At 45.7% G+C, this 26,286-nt stretch overlaps 9 protein-coding genes across 9 annotated transcripts; 2 read left to right on the top strand and 7 right to left on the bottom strand.

The window, feature by feature from the left end:
• Window positions 1-750: 750 nt before the first annotated feature.
• Window positions 751-4,237, bottom strand: F5147DRAFT_785151 (uncharacterized protein; the record flags this gene model as incomplete). Its single annotated transcript, XM_041442908.1, has 13 exons — window positions 751-1,203; window positions 1,256-1,555; window positions 1,616-1,816; window positions 1,871-1,960; window positions 2,119-2,215; window positions 2,267-2,322; window positions 2,362-2,433; window positions 2,488-2,698; window positions 2,756-2,952; window positions 3,011-3,190; window positions 3,248-3,457; window positions 3,514-3,854; window positions 4,069-4,237. The coding sequence occupies 13 exons, from the start codon at window positions 4,235-4,237 to the stop codon at window positions 751-753; spliced, it is 2,577 nt and encodes an 858-aa protein (XP_041299796.1).
• Window positions 4,238-5,112: 875 nt separating this feature from the next.
• Window positions 5,113-7,458, bottom strand: F5147DRAFT_563009 (uncharacterized protein; the record flags this gene model as incomplete). Its single annotated transcript, XM_041430650.1, has 4 exons — window positions 5,113-5,292; window positions 5,347-5,423; window positions 5,488-5,809; window positions 6,856-7,458. 4 exons carry the CDS (start codon window positions 7,456-7,458, stop codon window positions 5,113-5,115), a joined length of 1,182 nt encoding a protein of 393 aa, XP_041299795.1.
• A 2,209-nt stretch (window positions 7,459-9,667) lies between these two features.
• Window positions 9,668-11,860, bottom strand: F5147DRAFT_766334 (uncharacterized protein; the record flags this gene model as incomplete). The annotated part of the gene is made up of 5 exons (XM_041440759.1): window positions 9,668-9,919; window positions 11,022-11,099; window positions 11,155-11,357; window positions 11,412-11,694; window positions 11,750-11,860. The coding sequence occupies 5 exons, from the start codon at window positions 11,858-11,860 to the stop codon at window positions 9,668-9,670; spliced, it is 927 nt and encodes a 308-aa protein (XP_041299794.1).
• Window positions 11,861-11,957: 97 nt separating this feature from the next.
• Window positions 11,958-15,334, bottom strand: F5147DRAFT_785148 (uncharacterized protein; the record flags this gene model as incomplete). The annotated part of the gene is made up of 10 exons (XM_041442907.1): window positions 11,958-12,350; window positions 12,733-13,203; window positions 13,252-13,451; window positions 13,473-13,589; window positions 13,634-13,853; window positions 13,907-14,280; window positions 14,334-14,695; window positions 14,751-14,891; window positions 14,976-15,092; window positions 15,233-15,334. 10 exons carry the CDS (start codon window positions 15,332-15,334, stop codon window positions 12,103-12,105), a joined length of 2,352 nt encoding a protein of 783 aa, XP_041299793.1. The 3' UTR covers window positions 11,958-12,102.
• A 134-nt stretch (window positions 15,335-15,468) lies between these two features.
• F5147DRAFT_766331 (uncharacterized protein) lies at window positions 15,469-16,571 on the bottom strand (the record flags this gene model as incomplete). Its single annotated transcript, XM_041440758.1, has 3 exons — window positions 15,469-15,674; window positions 15,730-15,925; window positions 16,440-16,571. The coding sequence occupies 3 exons, from the start codon at window positions 16,569-16,571 to the stop codon at window positions 15,469-15,471; spliced, it is 534 nt and encodes a 177-aa protein (XP_041299792.1).
• Window positions 16,572-17,129: 558 nt separating this feature from the next.
• F5147DRAFT_646930 (uncharacterized protein) lies at window positions 17,130-18,846 on the bottom strand (the record flags this gene model as incomplete). The annotated part of the gene is made up of 8 exons (XM_041433161.1): window positions 17,130-17,165; window positions 17,343-17,496; window positions 17,600-17,861; window positions 17,913-18,000; window positions 18,079-18,323; window positions 18,387-18,537; window positions 18,648-18,697; window positions 18,750-18,846. The coding sequence occupies 8 exons, from the start codon at window positions 18,844-18,846 to the stop codon at window positions 17,130-17,132; spliced, it is 1,083 nt and encodes a 360-aa protein (XP_041299791.1).
• Window positions 18,847-21,454: 2,608 nt separating this feature from the next.
• On the bottom strand, window positions 21,455-22,400 carry F5147DRAFT_562352 (uncharacterized protein; the record flags this gene model as incomplete). Its single annotated transcript, XM_041430613.1, has 3 exons — window positions 21,455-21,809; window positions 21,860-22,164; window positions 22,212-22,400. Coding segments are annotated over 3 exons (849 nt in total), but the record flags the coding sequence as incomplete, so codon positions are not given.
• A 621-nt stretch (window positions 22,401-23,021) lies between these two features.
• F5147DRAFT_646928 (uncharacterized protein) lies at window positions 23,022-24,019 on the top strand (the record flags this gene model as incomplete). Its single annotated transcript, XM_041433160.1, has 5 exons — window positions 23,022-23,186; window positions 23,234-23,536; window positions 23,589-23,681; window positions 23,735-23,884; window positions 23,975-24,019. The coding sequence occupies 5 exons, from the start codon at window positions 23,022-23,024 to the stop codon at window positions 24,017-24,019; spliced, it is 756 nt and encodes a 251-aa protein (XP_041299789.1).
• A 1,004-nt stretch (window positions 24,020-25,023) lies between these two features.
• F5147DRAFT_562976 (uncharacterized protein) lies at window positions 25,024-25,878 on the top strand (the record flags this gene model as incomplete). The annotated part of the gene is made up of 2 exons (XM_041430649.1): window positions 25,024-25,161; window positions 25,432-25,878. Coding segments are annotated over 2 exons (585 nt in total), but the record flags the coding sequence as incomplete, so codon positions are not given.
• Between the last annotated feature and the right edge of the window lie 408 nt (window positions 25,879-26,286).

The following is a 26,286-nucleotide window of genomic DNA, read 5'->3' as shown; positions in this document are numbered from 1 at the left end:
ACTGGCATAAGCAGTGGTTGAGTGAACGTGTGATGAAAGAAAGGGGAAGGTACAGTGGATGGAGAGGATCCAGAGAGGAAAATGGTCGCCTAACACGATTGGTTTGATTGGTTTCTGAGGATGCGAGATGGAGTATAGACGGTGCACTATGGGTGGTGATCTGAATGGAGATTGTAAGAAGATATCGCTGTTGTCATGATCCTGCTCCTGAGCCGTTCATCTACTTCATGTGTGGCATCTGCTGGGAACAATGATCACTATCTAAGAGGAGACGGTGTCAACAATGAACATTGGTGACAGATGCTCAGATGACACCCTGACCTTTGGGGGAGTTTGATAATGGGCTGCGCAACAGCCCAAAGATATTGGTGAGACGCTCTGGTCGCGTGCTCTAGTTCTGGATTTTTGTACAGAACCTATGTACTGTGGGACAGACGTCGAGACAAGTGCCGTCATCGTTGCCGGTGTACTGTTTTCGTCGTCTTCGTCATTGCTGTTGTGATCATCACTGTGGTCAACGTTAGGGAGGAACAAAGGTTGCAATAGCTGAATCTGACGGCTGAAGAATGAGCGTCCCAGGCCATTATTAGACATTGACATGCTCCACAGACTCAGAGGGTCCAGAGAGGGAGGAAAAGAAAATGGACATTGCATGATGCGGCTAGTAATAAGTATGAGTACATGTCCCTATACTATGATGAACAACATAACAAAGGAATGTTAGTTGGCATGAAGCCGCAATGATGGTTACTAGTCTAAGTGCCCGGCTGCGAGGTGCATTTGCTTCATGCGCAGAAATATATCACTGTCTACAGTGTCCATAATGAGAAAATTACCAGGTATAGTGGGATCGGGAGCAAGAGCGACTCCTTGGATGATTGATTCTGCTAGTATGAACTCACTAGCAGTTTCTCTCGGTTGCAATCTAACACGCCAAAATTTCAGGTGTTTGTCCTTCTGGAGACACCTCCCAATTGGCATGTCGTATGAACGTACAAGGGCGATGGGATAGGATGTGTCATTGACATTACATGTAAAGAGGAATAGGAGCCGTGCAAAAAACACACCAGTCGCGGTGTTAACGATGACGCAGTCATATCGGGGAAGATTGTGGAATCTCGGGCTGCAACGGAGATAGTCTGTGGTCTGGCAGAAGTCAACTAGTGACTCATAGTTAACCTTGAGGAATCGAAACTCTATTATCTGCTCAGTATTAGTCATGTGTAAGCACCGACATTCAATGTGATAGACTTACTTCGTCAGAAGGTAACATGTTCACCTGCTGCAAGACAGTGGGCAAAGCATTTAAAAATGCATTGAGCTTGGTGCGAAACCGCCTGAAGGAAGGGTTGTCAATATGTCGTTTGTCGATTGCCTCAAGAGACTTTTTCGGTTGCCTCGATCCAAATCTGATATGGAAATTGGATGTGATGTTAGTATCTGGGCCAGTCTTGTCAACCTCGTCTTCATCCATCCGAGCATCGTATGCAGCCAGTTCATCTACTCGACCACGGATGAACTCAGAAACGAGAGACCAATGGTCTGCACGTAAAATCTGTATGTAATAACCTAGATTAAAACTAGAACCAATGATATTGAAAATAGGACGACGAACTTGTGGTGCTACATTTTTGAAATTGGTTCGTTGTTGATATGACTCCTTTAGAGGACTGTGACACTTCTCATTTGGCTTTGTGTTGTAGTTGCGAGTTGCTCCCTTAGCCTCGATGTCGTCGAATAAGTGGGCAGCTAGATGGATCTTTGGGAATGACCAGTTTTTGTCTGGCCGTAAAGCTTCAGACTTGCAGATGTATTTCTAACAAATCAATCTGAGAGTGAAAGGGCCATCAAAAAGTCTAATATGACATACATTCATTAGTTCCGAGAAAGATTGAAGGGCTTTGCGTCCTGCAGCTATCGTTTTCGTGGTATGTACCTCCAATGCTGCATACAGGTCCACCTCGAGGTATGCATGGATACATCAAAGGAGAAGGTAAGCAATTTTACATTCGTCGGTGTTCGGAAGAATATCATGAGCCGCAAATACTATTAGCTGGTTCAGTAGTACATAGTCCTGTGAGTAGAAGACACTCGCACTTCGATAAAAAGATCATTTACCTTGAAAATGTCTTCGTATTTACTGCCATCAGTAAACGTTATAGCCATGACAGCATCGAAATGATTCATATTGCGCCAACGTGGCAGTGCATCAAAACTACGAGTGAGAAATGAGAACAAATTATGTTGCGAAACTTGACAAGTTTACTTCTGGTCAACTTTTACGGCGTAGTCACGTCCCAAAAGACCGATTAGTACTTGTAGCTCTGGCCACATGTGGTCCCCAAAGAGACCTCAGAGGACAATGTGAAGGTGGTCATAGCATAGTGCGCGGTGCACATCAGTAGTCTTGTGATTCATCTCGTGAAATGTGTTCTAAATGTGAGATGGTTATTGCAATAGATCTAATCAAATCAAACACTATCATACATCAACATCGCGAATTGACTGTCCCTTGAGTATTGCCTCCCGCTGTCCTTTGCGGCGCTCTGCCCTTGCCTTGATCAAAAGGTCATTCATTGCCTGGCATGTGCGAAGAATATAGTTATGGGGCATGACAGAAGACAATCTGTCCTTGGGGATCAGACAGATTGGGCATGGAAAGTTGCTCATCATGCCTCGAGTGAGGGACATTACACTCCTGGACCACCAAAAAAGTTAGATAACATATCAATAAACTTAACAAACGAAACCTGACTGCTCCTCGTAGTCCACGGATAGTATCAACACCAGTGTATAGAAGAGCCTCACAACATCGTCCCAGCAATTTGCCCAGTGGCCATGTTTCGAAGGCGGTATGATTGATGCAAGCACTTTCTTGAAGGCAGCATGCCATACAGCAACTTTGAAGTTAGCAAATTGTTGGGTACCTTTGTATTTCGGGTCGTCTTTGACCTATGGAGTGATGGTTAGCTCTTGATGCAAATCTGTGATGAATGGCCTTGAAACATACCAGTGGGAGCCATCCAACCACTTGTCCCCCACCCACCCCATTTCCGTTTCTGATGGCGACAGGAAGGTTCACTAGCTGAGCGATGACGGGATATCCCTTCTCGCGCCCAAATGATGATAGCTTCGACTTGTCGGCATACAGGATGAATGCCAACGGTTTTGCTTCTGGAGGGATCTGGGACTACATAATTTTCCTACACATCAATGGTATGTCATAGTATGACACGGAAATACGTACCTGGCATTCCCAAAATGCATCTGCGGTCCATGGCTCATCGATGAACCTAATAAACGAGTCTCCATCAAATTTCGATAGCCGCTGGGCATCGAAAATGCAATGAGGGCCAATGTCAGGGTGTCGCAAAAGATCTACTCCCCAATCCCAAAGGGAGCGAAAATAAACTATATATTTCACGTCATTGCCATCAAGTGGTACTGTAATAGTATCCTTTTCAAACTGAACTCATCAGATGACTTGTGACAACAAACATAGATAAGACTTACCGGCGTCAAGCGATGGGATGCTGCTTCCCATGTATTCCGAACATCGGCGTAATTTTTAAGAGTGAAGTCTTCAGTCCTACCACGCTGAACCAACTGGATGAGGCGCGTCGTTTGCTCATGAGTGAGTGCGGTCTCGTGCGCCAACTCCGCAACCTCAAAGTCAAGTTGGCATCTGAATGGGAGCCAAGGGTGGCGATCTGGGCAGGGTGGCTCATAGTGATGTTGTCGTGTGAAGTCAGAGAATGCTTCAATGCACGTTGTGATCCTTGTGTGCGGATGAAACTCAGTGCGGATATCATCCACACTGGTATGTTCAGGGACATTCTCGGGCTCAGAGCGATCTAAACAAGATCTCAGCACACCGTATACTGACCAACTGATAGCAACTCACCTGATAGCATGTCAACGTCAGCGTTATAATGGCCGACGTAGTCGTTGTCATGATCATAGCCATGGTCCTCGTTCCAGGCTTGTCCTTGTACAGCCAGGGCCGGCACAGCAACTGTAAAAAGTAGAGTTATATTAGCAGAATCATATTAGTATTGATCTGCTGACCTTGTACAGGCGGGATCGAAGCCCATAGCTCTCCATCTTCTTCTGACTCTCTTGCTCGTTGCTTGCAGGCTCTTTGGTGATGATCGAAGCCTTTGGGCTTGAAACTGCGTCCACAGGTATCACAGACTTTCTGTCTGTCATCCGGTACATATTGCAAATACGCAGACATGCTGCAGTGGTGCGCTGTGCGATGCTGGCAGGAATTCGGGATGGTATACACGTAGAGTACTGGTAGAGTACAGTGAGAACAATACAAAAGATGTCGTTGGATGAAACTCACACGCGATTGCAATGCGTTAATGAAAAACATGTCCATGGACTGCGTCATAATAAGTCATTATGTGTCAGATGATAATACTAATGACTTACTACATAATCGCCACGCAGTACATTGATGGCTCATTGTTTGATACCCTGTCGGCTTGCGAGTGTGCTGAAATGCAGTGTGATCGTGATCGTAGGTGTGAGGCGACTGAGAGAATCCTGAATCAGAGAATGAGCGATCAATGTCATAACAAGAGCAAGCAAACAGAGAATAGCGAGGAATAAATGAGCACATATTCACTGTTCCACTTACTGATGGCATTCAGATAAACTAATCGATCCTGGACCAGACATTGCAAGAATCATCTGAATCGATTACTGCTGTGTTCGTCACTTGAGAGCTGATGGATCGATAACCCGATAGAGGTGTGCTTATGTGTGACAACGAGTCTAATAAAGAATGGTAGCGGCACTAGGTACTGGAGTTAGAGGCCGGAGGACCAGGGATTATGGTGTGGATAGTATTTGTTGCATGTTGGCGGCTCAGAACAAGATCGATCAGCTGTGGCAGTGCGATTTCAATCAATTTGCAATCAATTGCGTTTTCGCCCTGTTATATTACATAAAATAGGCCATGCTTGCATTGGAACTGACTCAAATTGTGAAGTCTATATCAATATTATTAAAATATTATCATATCTATGTCGCATTTGCAAAACTTTGAGCTGTATTGCAATTAGGTCACGTGTATTGTAATGTCCAATTCAAGACTTATCTCAATCACTGGCTATTGCAATGAGGGTGGGAAATTTCCGACAAGGGAGGGAGATCTTTGCTGCTGTTCTTTGACACCTGCTTGATGCCATCAGCACAGTAGCCCCGCTTGTGGTTGAGTGGCGAGTTTTTGGGGCCAGGGTACATGATCGTTTGGCAGCATGAGCATGTCTGCGCCTTTCGGGGCTAAATAGCAAAAATTTCAGCATGAAACTTGGTGTTGAACTTGAGTGAACTGACATTTTTCCCTCGCTCCTCCTTGACAAGAGGTACAACAGAACAATGGTGGCACCAAAATGTCTCATTGTTCCTCTTTGCTGTATGTTCATATCCAGATGTCAGAAAATACAGAGTGATGCAAGAGAAATATCGATAACTCACAGGTATATCCATCTCTGATGATGTGGTTCATCAGTTTGGGCTTGATGTCACCCAGCACATGTAGGAGGGCTTGTGGGTTCTTCTGAATGACTGACCGGCCAGCTTTCTGTGTGAAACAACAGTTGTACTCCTCCATTGGCAGCACCCAGTGCTTCAAAGTCATTTGACATGACAGCCATTTGAACTCGGCCCGCATATCCATAAACAGGTAGAACTCATCTGAATTTTGAAAGGTCAGTGAGTGAGGATCAATACCTGTAGCAATGGAGAATAAGTGCTGAGACTGAGTAATTGCATTGTTGATGCCAGTGCTGGGGCAATCCTGTGAGAATTCAGGAGGAAGTTTGTGCATGTAACATTGGTTGGGTGCAATGAGACATACCTCTGTGGTAGCCCCAGGAATCACCTGGCAATCCTGTGAGAATTCAGGAGGAAGTTTTCGCGTGTAATGTTGGTCGGGTGTGATTGCACATACCTCTGCAGTAGCCCCAGGAATCACTGGGTAATCACTGGTGACTGTTGGGTGACCCCAAGTAATTGCATTGCTGATGCCAGCGCTGGGGCAATCCTGTGAGAATTTGGGAGGAAGTTTGCACGTGTAACATTGGTCGGGTGTGATGGGACATACCTCTGGTAGCCCCAGAAATCACTGGGCGATCACTGGTGATTGCTGGGTGACCCTGCCAAGTAATTGTGTTGCTGATGCCAGTGCTGGGGCAATCCTGTGAGGAAGTTTGCATGTGTAACATTGGTCGGGTGTGGTGGGACATACCTCTGTGGTAGCCTCAGAAATCACTGGGTGATTGCTGGTGATTGCTGGGTGACCCTGTCGGGTAATTGTGTTGCTGATGCCAGCGCTGGGGCAATCCTGTGAGAATTAGGGAGGAAGTTTGTGTGTGTAACATTGGTTGGGTGTGGTGGGACATACCTCTGTGGTAGCCCTAGGAATCACCTGGCAATCCTGTGAGAATTCAGGAGGAAGTTTTCGCATGTAACATTGGTCGGGTGTGATGGGATGGGACATACCTCTGTAGTAGCACCAGGAATCACTAGGCGATCCTCCAAGAATTTGGGAGGAAGTTTTCGTGTGTAATGTTGGTCAGGTGTGATTGAGTTGTTGATGCCAGCGCTGGTGACTGCTGGATGACCCTGTAAGAATTTGGGAGGAAGTTTTCATGAGTACCATTGATCAAGGATGGTGGTATGACAACATACCTCTGTGACAGGCCTGTGGAGCTCTCTGGGTCGCATTACAACATGACCAGAAGAAAAGTAGCCATTGAGTGTCTTGGTGCTGGCTGAAACCAAAGTCCGTGGTTGTTTTGAAGTATTGCTGCTGTCCGACTCATCATTGGCATCAAATGAGACACAAGAGACCTTGTGTTTGCTTGGAGAGGCAGGTACGACTTTGGTAGCATGTGGCAGCAGCGGCTGTGTAGCAGGTTGGTCAAGGAGCACCAGATCAATCTGCCAGTCTTCAATCATGATGCTGCGGCTGGCTTCGGTCGCAAAATTTATAGTCCCACCAGTAAAGCTATCTGTGCAAACTTCAAAGTTATGTGTGAGTGTGAGTTCGGCGTCTGCAGTCTCTTCCTTGACGAGCAAACCACCAAATGTAGTTGTATTATCTGACACTACAAGTCCAAAGGTCTCACCGGAGTCCACATCTGGGAGTTCTGGTAGAGGAAGCAGCTGTGTGTCCTTCTCGTGCAGTCCGTTGTAGAGTCTTGCTATGTGGTTAGAGAGCTGGATGTGATGGGAGCTGTGAGTGAATTTGACAAAGGGCGTCATTTGATGCCTACTGGAAGCAACCCTAATGTTTTGACGGAGGACAAAGTCATGACCAAGCGCAGACAGCATCACGATCCCACTCGGTTGGGCACGCTGCAATGAGTTCCAGCCCTTGTGGGTGCCCTCAACGTGGCTGCCATCAGACTGGATGTCTTGATCTGAGCACCTAAGTGACACCATCAAACATTATTATTAGTAATGATGTCAGGTACCTGACCTCGTTACTAAGTAGTAAGCCCTAGTAATAATCCTCTATACCACCAAATAAACCAGCAGTTCAGCAGTCCCTTGTGCGCCCTCGTCAACACTACCAAATATAGCTGCAGTGCAAAAGGCACGTGCTTCCAGCCTTCCCCGGATATCGGAGGTAATTCTCTGCCGCATAATGCCGAACGTTGACTCACCGTTGTCACTGTTAGCGCACTCATCATTGTCTATGGTGAGCTCGCTATTCCCCTCATTCTTGCTCCAATTTCTCGCTTTTTTCACACTTCTCATTCACTATCACGCATGTAGTCCTCAAGGAGTGTATAGTTTATTGTATCTGATGTAAGCCTCTTCATTCCTTCGTACCTCGTTGTTGACCGCAAGTTCAACCACCATGCCACCATGTCTCAACGTAAACGCCTACAATGTCCATCTCCCCACAGGCTCTCTACCCACCACAAAGGTGAGTCTCACTCAGATTGGCTCAGAGACGGAGCAAGACATGCATTGGCAGATACTTGGTTTACAAGCTCGTATGTGAACAATTGGAATGACATTTTATTGACTTGATCTATGTATCTACAGCATAATGCCATACCCTGATTTACCCACATACACATCACTACCTGCTGCTATCACTCTCAGTATCAGTATCACTGATGAGCTCCTGCTTTTAGGCCCACTGGCAGTCTTCTTTGTGACCTTACAGCGCTTGTATACTGCCTCGCCCTGTTCCTCACGCTGACAGTTACTCTCTTTGCGCATGGCTAAGTCCTCCTCGTTGAGTAGAACCCACCAACACTGTTCATTCACCAGTGCATTGAGCAGCGTCATTAGATCTTCTCGTCGACCGATCTTTCCTGGATTCTGCAACATTTTGTATGTCCAGCCCTCCAGCTCTATCCCGTAGGTCTCCACAATCTTTTGCTCATAGTTATCATAATTCATTTTGATCTTCTTCTGCGACAACTTGTGCTTCTGCACAATTCCGTCTTGTTTTGATTCAGTGATGTTCTTCCTGTCTATAGTAATTCTACTCACCAAGTCCCTCCTGGATACTCTTCCGACACATACTAATGAGCTTTGTAGATGAAAGGTGCTGCATCACATCAGCACGATTGTCTGTTCGACATCAAGTATCATGTCTTGTCATGTCCTATGACCACGCACCAAAGTCTCCGGTAACCCAAGACTCAAATTTCAGTGCGAAACGTTTTGGATCTAAGTTTAGGACCTCTTTGACAAATGATTGTGCTTTAGGTGTGCAGAATATCTTCGCTTCATGGAAATGCTCGACGTCGCCACGAACAGCTACATAGAAGCCCTCCACTCCAGTGTGAGAGGTGATATTTGTCCACTGATGCCGGGGAATGTATCATACTTCATAAAACGATAGTGTCTGTGCTTACTTCTTTTTCCATAGAGTTAAACATTGCATTGACTTGCTTTTGCAGTGCCTTAGGATTCGAGCGCACAATCTTGACACATCCCTCACGAAAGACACTAATGTCGCATCAAAGGGCATTTTTCGCAGCTTCCGAAAGCCGACAATATCCCCCCATAAGCTCCGCATGATGGGCTGCTATGAACGCGGGGAGTTTCCACCGCTCTCCTGTTGTGAGTCCTGTGTGATGCATTGTCATTGCAACCTCAAACATATATGAATACTTATACCTTTATTTGCTTCATTTAGCTTTTGCCTCACGAATGCATTCCACATGTTTGGTTTCTGGCGCTTGTGTAGTCCGCCCCCATTGCTCAGCTGGAGTCGCGTCCATTTGAGACTCCTATACTGTGACCACGAGGAGGTAAGTTATTAGAGCATTGACAAGAACACGTGCTCACCGTTTACATTTATCAGCAATCACAGCAGCCTCGTCTTGGTAGGTTTCTCGTGCATCATTGATTGCATTCGATAGGCTGACAGCCTTTTCACGACGGGATGCTTTTTGCACGGCAGTCAGTTTAGGCCGACTATGCTTGATTTTTTTTGTGACCTGGATGACCATGATGGAGGGTAGCACAAAGTATAAACACCTTACAGTAGACACCTTTTAATGAACATTTTTTTCCATCAATTCAACAAAGCACTGTCATTGCAAGACCGGTTCCTATATAACAGTGCAAATATACAAACAACTACAAAAGTCTAGATTCTAACTCTAACTTAAGTGTCAAAAGCTTAGTTGTCAATCACCTCCCGGTGTGTCACAACATGAACATGCGATTGAGCCTGACCAGTAGCAATAGCATAAGACGGTGGCCCATTAATATCATACCCAAGGGCTGCAAGTCTTGTGACAAAGAGATCAGGAGCAGGCTGCATCACAGATGTTGCGGTGAGAGGGATAACATGAACAATACTTGTGGTCACACGTTCAGTATGAGCCACATTGTTTGGTTCTGAGGCTGGAGTGGTATCGGCACCAGGAGCCTATCAAAAATTCTCATCAGCTATATGAAAATGAGGCGACTGGACAAATAGATACCATGACATTCCTCAGCCGCACTGAGGGCAGTTGTCGACGCTGAGTAATGTTACTTGACGCCACCGAGCGAGAATGGCTAGTGGTAGTAGCTATATCTGAAATATTAATGAGTTGATCTGAATAAACTGAAGAACAACAATGTCTTACCCGAAGAGCAACTAGCGCTAGAAAGATCTGAGACAGTTGAGATTGAGTCTTCACTCAGCACTGACTGACCAGGCAACTGACAACGAAGGTGTGCTTGTGGCACAGCATTATGAATTGTGTGAGTGTTTGCACGTGGTAGAGGCTCACGAGTTCGAGGAGGGCGTTGTGAAGAAGTAATGGTGACTGGCCAGCAAGAAAGCTAGAGCACCAATAAATCCAACTGAGTGCGGGCGTGCTGTCTCGACCCAAGAGGATTGCTATGAAGCACTTCCTTCAAGTAATATGCGAAGGGAGCAAATGCGGAACGGAATAGAACTAAGTCAACCTTGGAAAAGCGAGTCCACTGGTAAGAGCGAAAGTGAGACCGCGGGTCCGGTAAGTGCGCAATGAGAAATGAACGAAAGCGAGAGGATCCTAGGTAAAGAGCGGTGGGTTTCTAGGTAAAGCGCGGTTCCGCAAGTAGCGGCTAGGTATAAACAAGGTTTGAGGCCGAGGTATAACTAGGTATGAAAAGTGCTAAGTCAGAAACCGAGAGCGGTTTGGATCTGCGCAGAGCCTAGGTAAGGAAAACTTAGAGGCGCATTCTTGGAGCGGTCAAGAACACACGGGTTCGAAGTGAGAAGTGAACAAAGCTTGTAAATTGATCAAATGATACTAGGAACGTCTAAGTGACTCCGCAAAACAAAGGTCGCGTCCAAGGGAAGGGAAGTACTGTACTGTATGTAGCGCGCGAGACTTTATCCTACTGTGTGAGCGTTTGGAACCCGTAGGCGAGAACTGTAGCGATGAAACGAGGTAGATAAGTAATATGTAAAGAGAGAGAGCGCGGAACGGAATACGCGGTTACATGTAATAACCCTTGATAGCGTTTAGTCAACCCGAGAGAAAATGAACACGCACCAATGGAGATAGGTGGACACGGAAAGGACATGGATGGAGGACAGATCCAAGTGCGGGTGTATGCCAGTTGGCTATCGGCTGAAGGAACTAGAGTAGGACTGGAATGACATGGATCCAGCGAGTTTCTATAGACCTTGATATGAGTATCAAAAGACACTCGTTCCCGTCCAATGCGGGTCCAAGCGTCACAGCGTGTTCGTGGTACCACAATAAACTCTTGAGCTGGTGGAGGGCGTGTGTGTGGTGCTAGACCAAAATCTTGAGGTTGTGGAGCTCTGGGTTTTGAAGGCGGAAATTCGAGTGATGCATGACTACCACACTGAAAGATATTTTTTCCTGGACAGATACATGAGTAATAGCGCATCATGTGGATAATTGGAAAAGACTCACTTTTTTTCTTCCGTTTTTGCACCTGCACCGAAGGTGGAGTAACCTTATTCCACTTTGAATCCATGAAAGCTTTTTGCGATACTTTAGCTGCTACTTCGCCGGTGAAAATGTCGGACATGAGCTGTATCGCCTGAGAAATGTTGGAATCAAGAAAACTGCGCTTGTTGTCCTCTCGCAGGCATGGGGATTGAAAAATGTCAACAAGTTGAGTGGGCTTATTTTGATGGACAGCGGCCCAGGAAGTGAACCGATAGCGTGCTCTGAATGCAATAAAAATTGAACTCTGAAATCAAATCATGAGTATAGACAGCAAGTTCAAGTATACCAGTCTAACTTACTGCTGTTGTACTGCCTGTCTCTGCGAGATCAAGCCAGGACAGTTGTGTGAAAGGATTACCGGCCCCCAATGATGAGTTGAGTTGAGCGCAGATATCGAGTGGGGGAGCCATGATAGATGGGAGTTTTGGAAGAGAAATGTTAGGTGATTAATGATTCGGTTTACATTTATAGTAAAGAGTAAGTACGTACCATATAGGAGTTTAATATACCAGAGGTATCCGCAAGGCCTTGAGCATACCACTCCTTTGCAATACTTCGCCAGCGCTCCTTCTCTGGCTCGACATCCGTCATTCGCATGGTGACAATACCAATGCTCAGGCTCAGTGAATTGTCTACCTGCGCAGTAGGATGATCAGAAGATGATTTGACGCTTGGTATCCGCAAGGTCTTGAGCATACCACTCCTTTGCAATACTTCGCCAGCGCTCCTTCTCTGGCTTGACATCCATCATTTGCGTGGTGACAACGCCAATGCTCGGGCTTGGTGAATTGTATACCTGTGCGGTGGGATGATCAGAAGATGGTTTGACGCTTGGTATCCACAAGGCCCAAATTGAGCATACCACTCCTTTGCGATACTTCGCCAGTGCTCCTTCTCTGGCTCGACATCCATCATTCGTGTGGTGACAATGCCAATTCTCGGGCTTGGTGAATTGTCTACCCGTGCAGTGGGATGATCAGAAGCAATGTGTAACTGTATTTCGACCTGTAATATTATGCAAAATGCAAAATCAACTGCATGACATCATTTCAACTTGAAAGCGGCAGTATCACACGATTGCTATGAATTTGCTTGCACCATCAATTGAATTGCTACATAATCACATCACATTGTAACTATTTCTAATCAGCCATACATGTCTCTAGACGGTTTGCTTCGTCATATAATGTATCATCCTCATCAACAAAAATAGTCAGACTGCTGTCAAGATCCCCAAGCCCCAAAACAATGCTGCTTTCATCAACTGTGCGAATTGACCCACTGTAACCTGGTAGGTCATAAATGACTTGTAGTCTTGCACGGTGAACATTGTTCACCCGATGGCGTTCTTCATATCGATGTTGAACTTCTCGACTGAGTAGTGGATTGGATGCGAGAAGTGAGGCGGCAACTGATGAAAGATGAGCATCCTCTTGATCGATCCATGCATGGAGCCACGCAATCTCGAAGTTGAGACAAGTTATCTCCTCATGAGCCCTTACAACTTTGAAGTGCTTGCTAGCAACTTCTCGGTTTGCCTTCAAAGCCCATGGTTTTGAAAGTAAGTCATGGCGAGAGTGCTTGAGGAGCTCAAACTCTCCCAACCAACCATAGGACGCAACCTCACTGTACTCGAGGGTCGGACATGGCGGATGCTGAAGCAGAGCGAGCTGATTATATTTGTCTAGTGCAGTGCGAATTGCAGATGAATGCCTCATTATTGCATTCGAGATATGCTGGCATAGTTTGTAACCTGATGTAAATAATCAGAATAGCGTAGCAAGTCAAGAGAATCATTTACCTGTGCCTGCAAGATTGGACTTTGCCAGCTCAAACAACCGCTGTACAACTAAGCCTTCAAGCTGTTCAACAACTCGAATGAAGTGTCGGTTGTTCAGATATTCCAACGCTCGTTTATACTCCTCATGTTCTGACATCCAGCACTCCACAATGCCCATGCACCGTTCCAGGTCATCTACTGTATTTATTTCCAAGACCAATCTTTTGTATGCTGCATTTCACTCAGCTTCTGCAGCTCTCGCAGCGCCCTGTGGCCCTTTGTGAAGGCCTTCGTACTGTGTGAAATCGGCTGGCGTGAACATGAGAAATTGAACTGATGTTATGCGGCCATACATGGCCCTAAGATGTTTTGAGTTGTGAAATTATGCAAAAAAAAAACCTACTCAGCAACCGACAATGCCTGAAGTGCCTCAACGTATGCGGTACTTTGAATGTCGAAGTCTGGTTCTCTCTTCAGGTTCTCAAGGTACTCGGCCTCCTCTGCATTCCAATGCTCGAACTCTGCATCTGAAATCCCGAGCTGAGTCTTGAGCTCTTCCACAGTCAGTGTGAATTCATCAATAATGTGAAGTGCTTGCTTGTAATTGTCACATAAAAATTTACCTAAATGAGCGAATCAGAATTTCAAGTGGTCTACGTCACAGAAAAGAACTGACTTAGCTCGAGGTATTTGTCTCGGTCCCACTGATCGAAGTGGAGATCTATGAATTGAAGCCAGTGGAAATATGCAGCATGACGAATAACGGGAGAAACAGCATTCGAAGCAGAGAAGATGCGCTCACAGGTTTCAAGATCTTCAAGGCCAAGTCCTTTCTGGTACAAAGGATGAAACTCTAATTGACAGCGGCGATTATGTGCATGGCCGTGAAATGAGTTCACCAAAAAACGATGCTGAAGAGATGCTGCCTTGGCAGATATCGAGCTCCTCGCTACTGTCGTACTGTACGAGCACCCAATGTCATAGCCTGTTGCACTGTGGGGTCCGTAGACATCCAGAATCTTGTTGGTAGTCGCAAGAGCATATTTAGCACTGAGATGAATATAGTTAGCTCCAAATTATATTAAGTAGATGAAAGAACTTACAGTTCTCTGCTTTTTCGCATTTCAACCAAGGTCTGCAGTAAGCCATGACGGCAAGCGCTGATGAATATGCCAGTCTGGTCAAAGACTTTTACCGTGTTCTCAGAGATTGTGTTAGCTGTCTTCCAGTTTTCCGTGCACTTTGACTCATCAGAGGTAGCAGTTGGGGTGGGATCGGGACCTATGCGTGTACCTGGCCGCAACCGAACATCATCTTTGAATTTTTCAACTTCCTCCGGCGGTACGAGATATAAAGATTCGAATTTACGTTCATCAGCATGCCCTGAACCGTCGACACATTTTAATAAATTGTTGCCATCCATACTCCCCAGGTACACAGGGTCTAGTGCAGGTTCATGCAGTTGCTATGACGGTTGATTATTCAGTACTCAGAGTATGCTAACAAACAAATGGACATACCTTGAAATGACACGCTGGGCAAGAATTGAGCATACGCCAGTTAGCAATATCACGACCAAGAGCACGATCAACATGACTCTGGACAAGCGACAAGATCCTCAGATAGGCATCAAACACTACAGCAAACTGATCGCGAAATGTCTGAAAATATGTATACTAAGAATGTTCAGAAATGAATCACACGCAGAAGAAGCTAAGACATACATTGTGGAGGGCACAAATGACCTTAACCATTGCCTGTACACTGAATGATGCCTTGTGACGTCGTATTTGATGATAAACCTCCAGGCAATCAAGCGAGATGGCAACCGTTGGCTGGAGAGGAGAGCAACCAATAAATCCCTGCCTGATGAGAGAGACGTTGGCTCCCTCATTCAGGCGCTGGTGGAACGAGCGTGAAATATCGAGTTCTGCATCCAACCACAGGTTAGTGTATATCATAATTTCAAAATGTACTTACTTGAGAGGGTTACAGTCATGACCTGAAAATGTGAGCTGTCATTGCCGTGTGGTGTGCTTGAAGCTTCGTCTGGAGGTGCTGCACCATTCTTCCAGGTGAGATATGCATCCACTAAGTCTGTCATTTGCTGGGACCATGCTTCATGCATCTGGCGATTACAAAGGAGACGTGACCGTGGAGCTCGCGGTCGATAATGACGGCGACCTTGAATACTAGCAAAAATTGTAAAACAAATCTAATGATGCGTCGAAGTACTCATCATTGGATAAGTTGGAAGGTGCTCGCATCACCATCATCCACATCGACATCTAAGTCTTCAGGAGGAGCATTGGCTTCACTCCCATAACCACTCTCACCAGCGTCATTGGCGTCCATGTCAGCCAAAAATCCAGGATCATCTACCACCGCTTTTCGGGCATTGATAGCAGCTTCAGAAATAAGTTGGCGTGTTTCTGCAGTTAGAACTACATATTTTAACATTCAATGCCTAAAGCTAGGGTAGAGGGCACAAGGACTCACATTGTGCATTGGCTCGCTGCTGTTCTTCAAAGGCCAGACGATCCTTTCGTATCTGAGTGAGACTCGCCTTTGTGGTGCGTAGAGAGCCTGTGGGGAGAACGTACGTTTCTTTGATGGACATTGTAGTAGAGAGGTGTTTGCATTTGCATTGAGACATGGTGGTTGAACTTGCAGTCAACAACGAGGTATGAGGGAACTAAGAGGCTTACATCAGATACAATAAACTATACACTCCTTGAGGACTACATGCGTGATAGTGAATGAGAAGTGTGAAAAAAGCGAGAAATTGGAGCAAGAATGAGGGGAATAGCGAGCTCACCATAGACAATGATGAGTGCGCTAACAGTGACAACGGTGAGTCAACGTTCGGCATTATGTGGCAGAGAATTACCTCCGATATCCGGGGAAGGCTGGAAGCACGTGCCTTTTGCACTGCAGCTATATTTGGTAGTGTTGACGAGGGCGCACAAGGGACTGCTGAACTGCTGGTTTATTTGGTGGTATAGAGGATTATTACTAGGGCTTACTACTTAGTAACGAGGTCAGGTACCTGACATCATTACTAATAATAATGTTTGATGGTGTCACTTAGGTGGATCTGAGCGCTCGAGACACCCTTTTCAGACGTGTTCAAGTTGTTCTTGATGTACCTAGCAGAATATGATGCTGTGAGACTCCATTTCCACTCCTAATGAAGCAGGCAGACTTACCTTCTGAGCCGCTGCTGACCACACACCTTTTTCAGCCCATTTATCAAAAGCTGCAACAAGGCGCTGCTCTTGTTCACCACGATCCCAGTACTCTGCTCCACGTTGTAGCACTCGAGCTTGCGCTAGGCTCATATTCAGCTATTTTCCAATACATGTCAAACACTCGAATCACTTCCTGATGTTATCCGACACTCATCTGCTCAATCCGATGTTATCCGCTAAACCTGATGCTAATCCACTAATCCAATGCTAATCCGATGAAACCCGATGCTAATCCGATGGACCTGACATTTCCCACGCATCGGACCCGATGTCACAGCAGGGTTAGAAATATTTAAGACAGGTTTTAATGTTATCCAGAATGCAAAGAACATTTTTGAAATTTAAACTAACATATATATGGGCACATAACTTCAAATTTTGTCAGTGTTTTGTGCAAAATTCAAAATATAAAGTTTTGGCAGCTATTTTTGCACTGACCATATGTCACCGAAAATAAGAAATATTGTCAGATTTTGAGCGTGTGCTTGAATTTAAAGTTTTATTATGACATTCAACTTGGGACAATTACTTGAAGTTTGGTCCATGGTCACTATGTTAAGTTGTATCAAACAATTAGACCCTGCCGAAAATATCAAGTTCATGGCGGCAACAAAATGCGATGACAAAACTTCAAGTTTTGTCTTCAGATTAAATATATCGCCCAATCATCGCCCGCTCACCCGCCTGCAAAAACACAAGAGATTAAATAAATATATTTATATTGAAAGCTATAACAATGCAAGTTGAGTCAGGAGAGTTATAGATATTGATAGTAGTGTTGGCTAGGTAGTTTCAGTCGCGAGATAAGGATAGGATCACAGTGTGACGGTCAGAAACCCTCCATCGCGCAAAGTGACTAACGACCCATGACACCTTGGCATTTTCAAGGCGGGTTTTGAAGTCCGTCGAGTACAATTTTGCCGGAAAATCAGGGTACATTGAGAAGGGATCAATGATATGGTGATCTAGTGGGATATGTCGCTGTACAGCAAACAATAATTCTCCTGTCAGCGTACTTGAGCATAGGACAATGAGTGCACCATTCAGGATATACTGGAGTCGTCGAGCCTGGTGCATAAGTTGGTGGATAGGTGCAATGGCAACTGCAGACAGCATACAGGACAGTCTTTCCCTTGAGATGGAATCTGGCCTCGGCACTTTCTGAGGTCATTGGGATCTGCTTTAGGATATTTGTGTGGGAGGAGTTGAGGCCATTATCTGGCCTCCGGAATGCAAGAAATAGTATGATGGAAATGATCTTCATAATTAGATCACAACTACTCCTGCTGACCCCTATGATAACTCTGCATGTGACGCCAAGGAAGAGAACGATTTGAATGATTTCATCTAACTCGTTCACTGGATCTTGCGGAAGGGTATCTACTGAACGATAAGCAAAGAACTGTCATGATGATCTGCACGCTTGCTTACCGGTATTGATCTCGATGGGTGTATCATCGGATGGCCCGTAACTGCTGAACTGGGTTGCCAATATGTCTATCTGGGATCCGATCGCCTTCTTTCATGCAATTATGATATCGGTCTGCCGAGTGATGTTTTGCATAGCTTTACGAAGTAAATGTAGCTCGCGACCAACGTGATCAATGCGACAAGAATGCAGCAACAAGTGAAAGCATTGCTGGATCCGGGACTTGATGTTATCAAGGACAACTAACGCCTTCATGGTGCGTCGATTGCATCCCTTTTTCGAGACAGGTACTGCATCAGGTTTGAGCTCAACAGTACAAACTGTCGAGCTCGAAGAAATATTGACCGGTATATCCATAGCAAGGGTCAAGCGACGAAGATCATTGGCGATGACGGCGACTGATGACGTGTTGTCTGTGATGGTGCATGCGGAAAGGTCAGTGGCAGAAAAATCTACGTCAATAATCACACTGTTACCTGCGGCACGGTCCATTTTTACACGCAAGATATGAGACACAATTGAACGTTTGGCCATGAGCACTCCTTTTGGTGCGTCTTTCTCGTCATATCCGCCTTTCTCAATGCACTCCTCGCAAAGACATCGTTTGAGCGTTGCACGGGCTACGGGCTACGGGCATTGAGAATTGAGGGAGGTTGGTGGCTGGGTGATTGGAAGTAGATCCTGGTATAGCGGGACTTGAATGAAAAAAAAAACAAGGGAAGAATGGAGCAACTCACAAACAAGGGCATCGGAGACAATTGCCAATGATGAAGTACAAGGTGATTGCCTATATGGTCACTATTCGGATGCATGACAAGGAACAATGGAACAATACATACCGTGATCTAGATCTGATGAGACAATCGCAACGGAATTCCAGTGCCCGTGAACAAAGTGGTCGGGCAATCCGGTCGTATCATTGGGAAGATTCCACATTTTCAAATGTCAATGAGGAATGGTAAGCTTGACAGTACAAACTATCGAGCTCAGAGTGACGAAAGTTGAAAGTATAGAGTTGAACAATGAGCTCGAAGTTAACAGAACCAAGTGTACATCAATCAATTGGCCATATTGTTCTTTACCCAGGCTTGCGCTTAAGTGGGTGACCAATTGGTCGTTCACGTGTGCACCTACGTATGGTCTAGCGGAGGGTGTTCTCAAGGATTATCCAAATCCGAACATGTCTCCGCATCGTCGGGCATCAAGTTGACTGGGTGGACACGCAAGCAGAGCTTGCCCATCCAAACGGCTATGAATCTGTCAAAGGAGTAACGTTGGAACTGAGTTGTATGTAGAGCGTATTGAGAGTGAGCTTGATAGTACAAACTATCGAACTTGAAGAGATCGGGGAACGATGATCTCGATGGTACAAAACCATCGAGCTTGGAAACTTAAGGGGATAATACTACCACAACCATACAAAACAGTTGTAGTAGCAGACTATAGTAAAGGAGTAACTTCGAACCTTGGCAAAATTTGAGATGACGAGACAAACAGCTGCAAATAATATTATGTCAGCATTCCAATTTGAGATCAAGTCGCCCACCTAAAATGAGGCGGCGGGGGGCGGGGAGTGGGGAGCGCTCAATGTTAGGATGAACTTGATAGTACAAACTATTGGGCTCGGAGAGATCGGGGGGCGATGAGCTCAATGGTACAAACCATCAGGCTCGATAGGGAACAATGATCTCGACAGTACAAACTGTTGAGCTCATCTATGATCAAAGTTGAAAGCGAGGACTTGATGCCAAAATGATTAGAATGATGACATAAGACTCTGTATACACGACCAAAGTGGCCACAGTTACAGTGATGACATCAGCGAAGACAATTACAATGATGACATAATTGTATTTGTAACTATTTGTCGCACATCTGAAATTTCATCAAAGTCTCAAGCTACTCCTTTACTATAGTCTGCTACTACAACTGTTTGTACGGTTGTGGTAGTATTATCCCCTTAAGTTTCCGAGCTTGATGGTTTGTACCATTGAGCTCATCGCCCCCCGATCTCTCCGAGCCCAATAGTTTGTACTATCAAGTTCATCCTAACATTGAGCGCTCCCCACTCCCCGCCCCCCGCCGCCTCATTTTAGGTGGGCGACTTGATCTCAAATTGGAATGCTGACATAATATTATTTGCAGCTGTTTGTCTCGTCATCTCAAATTTTGCCAAGGTTCGAAGTTACTCCTTTACTATAGTCTGCTACTACAACTGTTTTGTATGGTTGTGGTAGTATTATCCCCTTAAGTTTCCAAGCTCGATGGTTTTGTACCATCGAGATCATCGTTCCCCGATCTCTTCAAGTTCGATAGTTTGTACTATCAAGCTCACTCTCAATACGCTCTACATACAACTCAGTTCCAACGTTACTCCTTTGACAGATTCATAGCCGTTTGGATGGGCAAGCTCTGCTTGCGTGTCCACCCAGTCAACTTGATGCCCGACGATGCGGAGACATGTTCGGATTTGGATAATCCTTGAGAACACCCTCCGCTAGACCATACGTAGGTGCACACGTGAACGACCAATTGGTCACCCACTTAAGCGCAAGCCTGGGTAAAGAACAATATGGCCAATCGATTGATGTACACTTGGTTCTGTTAACTTCGAGCTCATTGTTCAACTCTATACTTTCGACTTTCGTCACTCTGAGCTCGACCATTTGTACTGCTGTTGAGCTCATCATCCATGGCCCAGGGAAGGGGTCATATATACACTGTGTAAGTATCACCCAGCACACCCATTAACTCACTGCTGAAGGGGTTATACACCGCATAGGTATCACCCAGCGCAATTCGACAAGTGCCCCGTAGGACACCATATCAAACACCACCTCTGTTTCCCCACGCTGCGATCCTCTGGATCATGCGGGTCCAGCCATATGCTCGTCTCAACTCCTCCACCATACATACAGCGGAGGGGGATAGCAACACAAATTCTTCATAAGTTTACAGTATGTCTATCATTATATGAGAATAACATCTTTCCCCCTGAACTATCTTCCCTAATATCAACACATCATACCCTCAGCGTCTCATAAAATACCCTCTCGGCTTCAGCAGTGATCTCGTCCTTTTCATCAATGGCGCTTTCTTCACCTACATCTCCTTCCGCCTCTCGAATGACCTCTATAAGCCTTTCTGCCAATTCATGCAGCATCAGGATATCGCTCTTTTCGTGCACTTTTTCTTGTGCATGCGGTACTTCGCCCACACTTGCTTCAAGATTATTAGCGAAGAATGCCCGTGTATGTCTCATGCGCTGGGCAAGGTCTGCTGGCAACGCCATTGTGTCCTGGAGATGTAAGTTAGTGAATTATATTGCTAAGTTAATGGTGACTGACATAGTTCACATAGTTTATCAAGAAACATAAGATCACCAATAGGGCACTTGCGTGAATCAAGATTGTGAAAATGCGCGTTAGTGCACACGACAGAGACCAGGATTCTTTTGAGGTGATGGATTCCTTCTTCATGCCATAGTCATAGACCCATAAATTGACTGTAGCCTTATGCCTTAGTGCTTGTGATGCACTGACGACTATGCAGTGCCCGTTAATATCACGTGTCTGAACATACAATCAGCATCACATCTCCGAATAAAGTCAACACCTACGGCTATCGTCTGCACCAGGCCGGCATTGGAGTGATGAAGAGTCTCCAGTAACTTCCCCGTTTTCCTCTCGAATATATATACTAAACCATTGTCACTTCCACCTACCACCAACCTCCCTTCGGCACCAAATGCCACCTGCTTTGAGACTGATATGCTGGGAGGAGCGGTGATGAAAGTTCGAACCGGCTCCTCATCACCGACAAGTCGGTACAACGTAAACCCGTCGGTTGCGTTGTCTACCACGAACACACCCCTCTTCTGGTTGACTGCCGCATGTCCGCTGAAGGAAGTGTGTCAGTCATACTTCAGCAGCTTGCAGTGAAGCCTCACATCACCGATTGGCAACTATATTCCTTCACTACTGCACCGTCATCCCCCTTCAGCTTGATGAAGTTGCCGTCATATAGTCCAAACACATAAACGCCTTCATCGTCTGCAAATGCTACAGACTTTGGCACAGTGTTGTCTAGTCGCACCGCGAAATGCAAGTTTGTGTTTAGAACAAGTACCTGAACTATCTTGTCCCTTGTCCCGACTGCAATCCGAGTACTCCCTTCAGAGGACATATCCCATGACAGACATGTAATTTCGAAGCCCGATCCGAGCCTCCTGGTGCAAGTCTCCTGAAAAAGCATCTGTTCGACATTAGGCGAGAACTTGATGATGAACAGGATATCCTTACATCCACTGGGCTACGTCGCAAAAACATGATGTAACCAAGCCCTGTTCCATAGCAAAGGGTTTCTGTCATGGCCAGTCTTGTGGTAATCCAGACAGCGCAGCTGACTGTGCCTCGGGACTCGTAGTTATGAGATGAGCATGTGAGTTCTTTCTGAGATTTGATATCCCAGACTTTAATGCCCTCAGTGCCTGTTTATTTTGTTAGCGCTCCGATAATTAGAACGCATGTGATTTACCGCCGCATGCAAGAGCTTGGCCATCATTAGATACTGCGAGCACGTGGACAGACCCGCTTGTTGTGAGGCGGGCTTGATGTTGGAAGTGTTGGGTTGACTCCCTGAATAGAGACCAGGAATAAAAATACATCGCGCTGGGGTGATCTTAATCGGTGTGTGCTCAGGTCAGGTTTTCAAGTTCACTAGCTCAATTCAACAATCTTTATACTAGGGGGCTTTTTTGTGATTCCATGGCGACTTTGTGCTTTCTGGCTGTTTGTATTCGTCTTTTATGAGCGACATGTCAGCCTTTCCTAGACAACCTCGCTTTTTGTTGATTCTTCGTCTTTTGACGTTTTTTTATTCTAATTACGACACTTATCTTTACGACCTATCTTTACGACTTTCATAGTAATTTGCTTCGAAACTTCGTGTTGTTGATCCCGGTCTTTATTGTTTTAACGTAATGTTGCCCTAATGTGTCAACTCATAAATCCTCTAGATCCAGCCGCTCACGTCGCCAGCTTGACCCACTAATATCGCCAGCTTGACCCGCTCACATCGCCAGCTTGATCCACCTTACTGACTGACAGATCATGCGCAACACATTGAAAGCTGTCTCTCCCTTTCACGATCCAGAGCCTGGTGCTCCACCCCCCTTCCCGCCTATGCTTACCGACCAGCTCGAACTTTTTGGCAGTCCTCGTGGCAGTCCTCGTCATTCAACTACGTTCATTACTGATGAGATTCTCCCGCCAAAGGTTAGCACCATCCTTTGTCTTGCTCCTCGTACTGAGAGCATCTGCAGCCCAAGAACACGCTGGCACCTGAGTTCAAGCTTGCAGCACGCCCACCCAAGAATACCCATCCTTCCTCACCGTACCCGAAGAGAGTCTCTCTCGAGCGTTCTCGTTCTCGGACACCCATTCCCTCAGATTCATCGGGCTCCTTTGATTCACTATCAGACAGTGACTCATCAACTTCGGCTGCAAGTTTATCAGAAGACTCGAAGATTCCAAAGCCTGCTGGTGAGCCCGGTCGTCCTGGGCATGGAGGATACACGCTCCACGAGGTTTTGGATTGGAGTCCAAAGGCATACACCAAGTTTAAGGTTAGTAACACACTCCCACTGATGTATGCCTTTTATTTATCGACACCTCTAGAATTCTATGCATCACCTCATCGAAGAGCACCTCGATACGACAAAGTGTGCCTCCTCCCAAAGTCCTACCCTCCTGAAGACTGTCTGCGACAAAGTCAGTAAACACTCGATCTTCGTTTATCCATCCATGACCTCATGGTTTATTAGGCTGTCGATGCTTTCCCCAATCTGGAAAACTATAGCGAATTCTGGCCAGTTAATGATATGATCATGATGCACCTGAAATATACATCGGGTCGTGCTAGGCAGAAAGAAGCAGGGATGGTTACGGGAAAGAGTAAGAAACATACATCCAAGGTCAGTACATTCTACTCCAAAAGTCGACCCTAATACATTGACTCCTACAGAAAAGTTGATTCATTCATTCCTACTATACCCATAACTTAGATGAATCCCCTTATCATTACCATGTTTATGATCACAAAGCCCTGAGCTGGTTAGGTACACACTTTTGTCTTGGTCTAATTATCCCGTGGGTATATCACATGTTATTTAAAGACCGACAAGTGAAGGTGTGAAATTTTCAAATTGACAATTACATATATACTCCCAGTCACTGCATGTTGCTTCACTCTCTGCAGTACTTGCAGTACTTCCATATAGTCATTTACTACCTTATTTCAAACATGGGATGCAAGCCCGAGTGATCTTCTGAACAGTAATATCCAAGTTATACGTTTGGGTCAAACATGCTGCATTCAGATATGCTAATATTATCTTCCTATTATCTTCCTGTGATAGCAGTAGCCTTGTTAGGCGGCTTTGAGAACAGCGATGTTTCAGCAACCGCCATGTCAAAGCATTTTCTCTCATCTGAACTCAGGCTAAAAATTGCCTTGTTACACCCACTGGGTGTCATCCAATCCGACATCTCCTCCATGGACAAACTGACATCTTGTGAGCTCAATCGCCTGATCACCCAAGAAACCCGCCGTGAAGGAGATGCCAATGATATGGGACATCTATTACCTTTGATCTTCAATTTGTTCGACCCGACAAACTTGCCCACAACAGATACCCTCGTAGATTCAACCAACAAGCCGCTCTACGACACTACCACGAAACAATGGCCCTTAGCGCTTCCTAGGAAGGGCGAGGCCATCGAGAAGACATTCCCATTCTTCCTCAACAGCCTCACTGAAGCCCTCCTCCGATCATTTCCTTCGTTAGGCACGTTTCCTCCACTATGGTACAGTTCGAGTTCTACCGTGCCTGTTGAAAGTGAGCATGTTCAATGAAAACCCGATGTCTGCTTATCTGAGCACACGGAGTTACGTTGGAACACTATACTGGTAGTTGCCGAGCTCACCACAACCTCGTACACCCCTTCAATACCTGCCGGAAAGACACTTGATACAAAGGCATGGCTCATTTTCAGAGAGCAACCGTGGAGGTGTTTCGTACTATCTCTTTCCTTCACCAATAATTACCATGAACTCCATGTACATGTACATGACCATTCGGGCGGCATCGTGACCCCAGAAATCAATATACATGAGAATCCCGATGCTTTCAAATACGTCATGGCATGCATCATTTTTGGTCGACGTGACTGCATTGGATTTGACCTCACGGTCATGATCAACCCAAAGATGACGAGCTTGTTGTCTGGGGCATTTTGGGCCTGAAACATCAAAGGTCTTCCCAAGCAAAGAAATTGAGCCGCCCACCTGAAGCCCTGCAAGCTATCTTCACTAGATGCGCAGATAGTGCTGACACAATCTCACACACTGGACACACAGACAAAGTTTCATTCGCTTCCCGACCATCTTCCATCTCCCAACAAGTTCGCAGATGAGCCTGAGGCAGACTGCACTCCCCTTGTTGATTCGCCAGATCTCAAGAATACAGACGCTGAGGTTGACGATGTGATAGGACAGATCGCCGTCAATGAAAATGTATACAACTTGTTGAAGGTGATCTTCTGCAATCAAGGACTTGTAGGCCGCGGAACCATTTGCTACCTGGCTCGGAGAGATGGCGAGGAGTTTATTATTAAGGATCATTGGGTGAAAGGCGACAAGAGTGTAGTGTTGAATGAGGTGGAGATGCTGAAAGCTCTGAAGAATATCCCTGGTGTTCCCCAATACGTGGAACACTGTCTTGTGGAGGTAGAGCTGGGCAAAGTCGATGATACACAAATGTATCGCCAGAAGATCTATAATAGCACCCAAGGTGTCTATCGCACAGACGTCCATCTCGTCTTGAAACCACGGGCTCGTCCTTTACACGAGTTTCGCACTAGAAAAGAGCTCGTCAAAGTGTTACGTGATATTGTGCTAAGTAAGTGAGCCTCTGTCGTATTAGTTAGTACATCTGATTGCACCGCCACAGTTCAAAAGCGTGCAGTTGAAGAGCACCAGGTTTTGCACAGAGACTGCAGTCTAAATAACTCCATGATAGAAGATACTGAATGTGGCAGTCGAGGAGCGCTAATAGACTGGGAATTCGTGGCACACATCACATCAGACGATATGTATTCTGCTGGTGGAACAGTAGGCGCCTTATTTGTTCAGTGAGCAATGAATGACTAATTTTTCAGGGAACCATACCCTTCATGTCTGTCAGCGCCCTTAGGGCAATGGGCAAGCTAAATTATCAATACTCGCAGGGTATGAAGTTGGTAAAAGAGCTCAAGCTAGCCATGGACCACTCGACTCCCCAAAAGATGCCCAAAATCAAGCATACATACCACGACA

This window comes from Suillus discolor, assembly GCF_016758755.1.
Source record: "Suillus discolor strain FC423 chromosome Unknown F5147scaffold_1, whole genome shotgun sequence".
NCBI classification, from domain to species: Eukaryota; Fungi; Basidiomycota; class Agaricomycetes; order Boletales; family Suillaceae; genus Suillus; species Suillus discolor.
The sequence above is the reverse complement of the archived record's forward strand: the minus strand, read 5'-3'. Positions and strand labels throughout refer to the sequence as shown.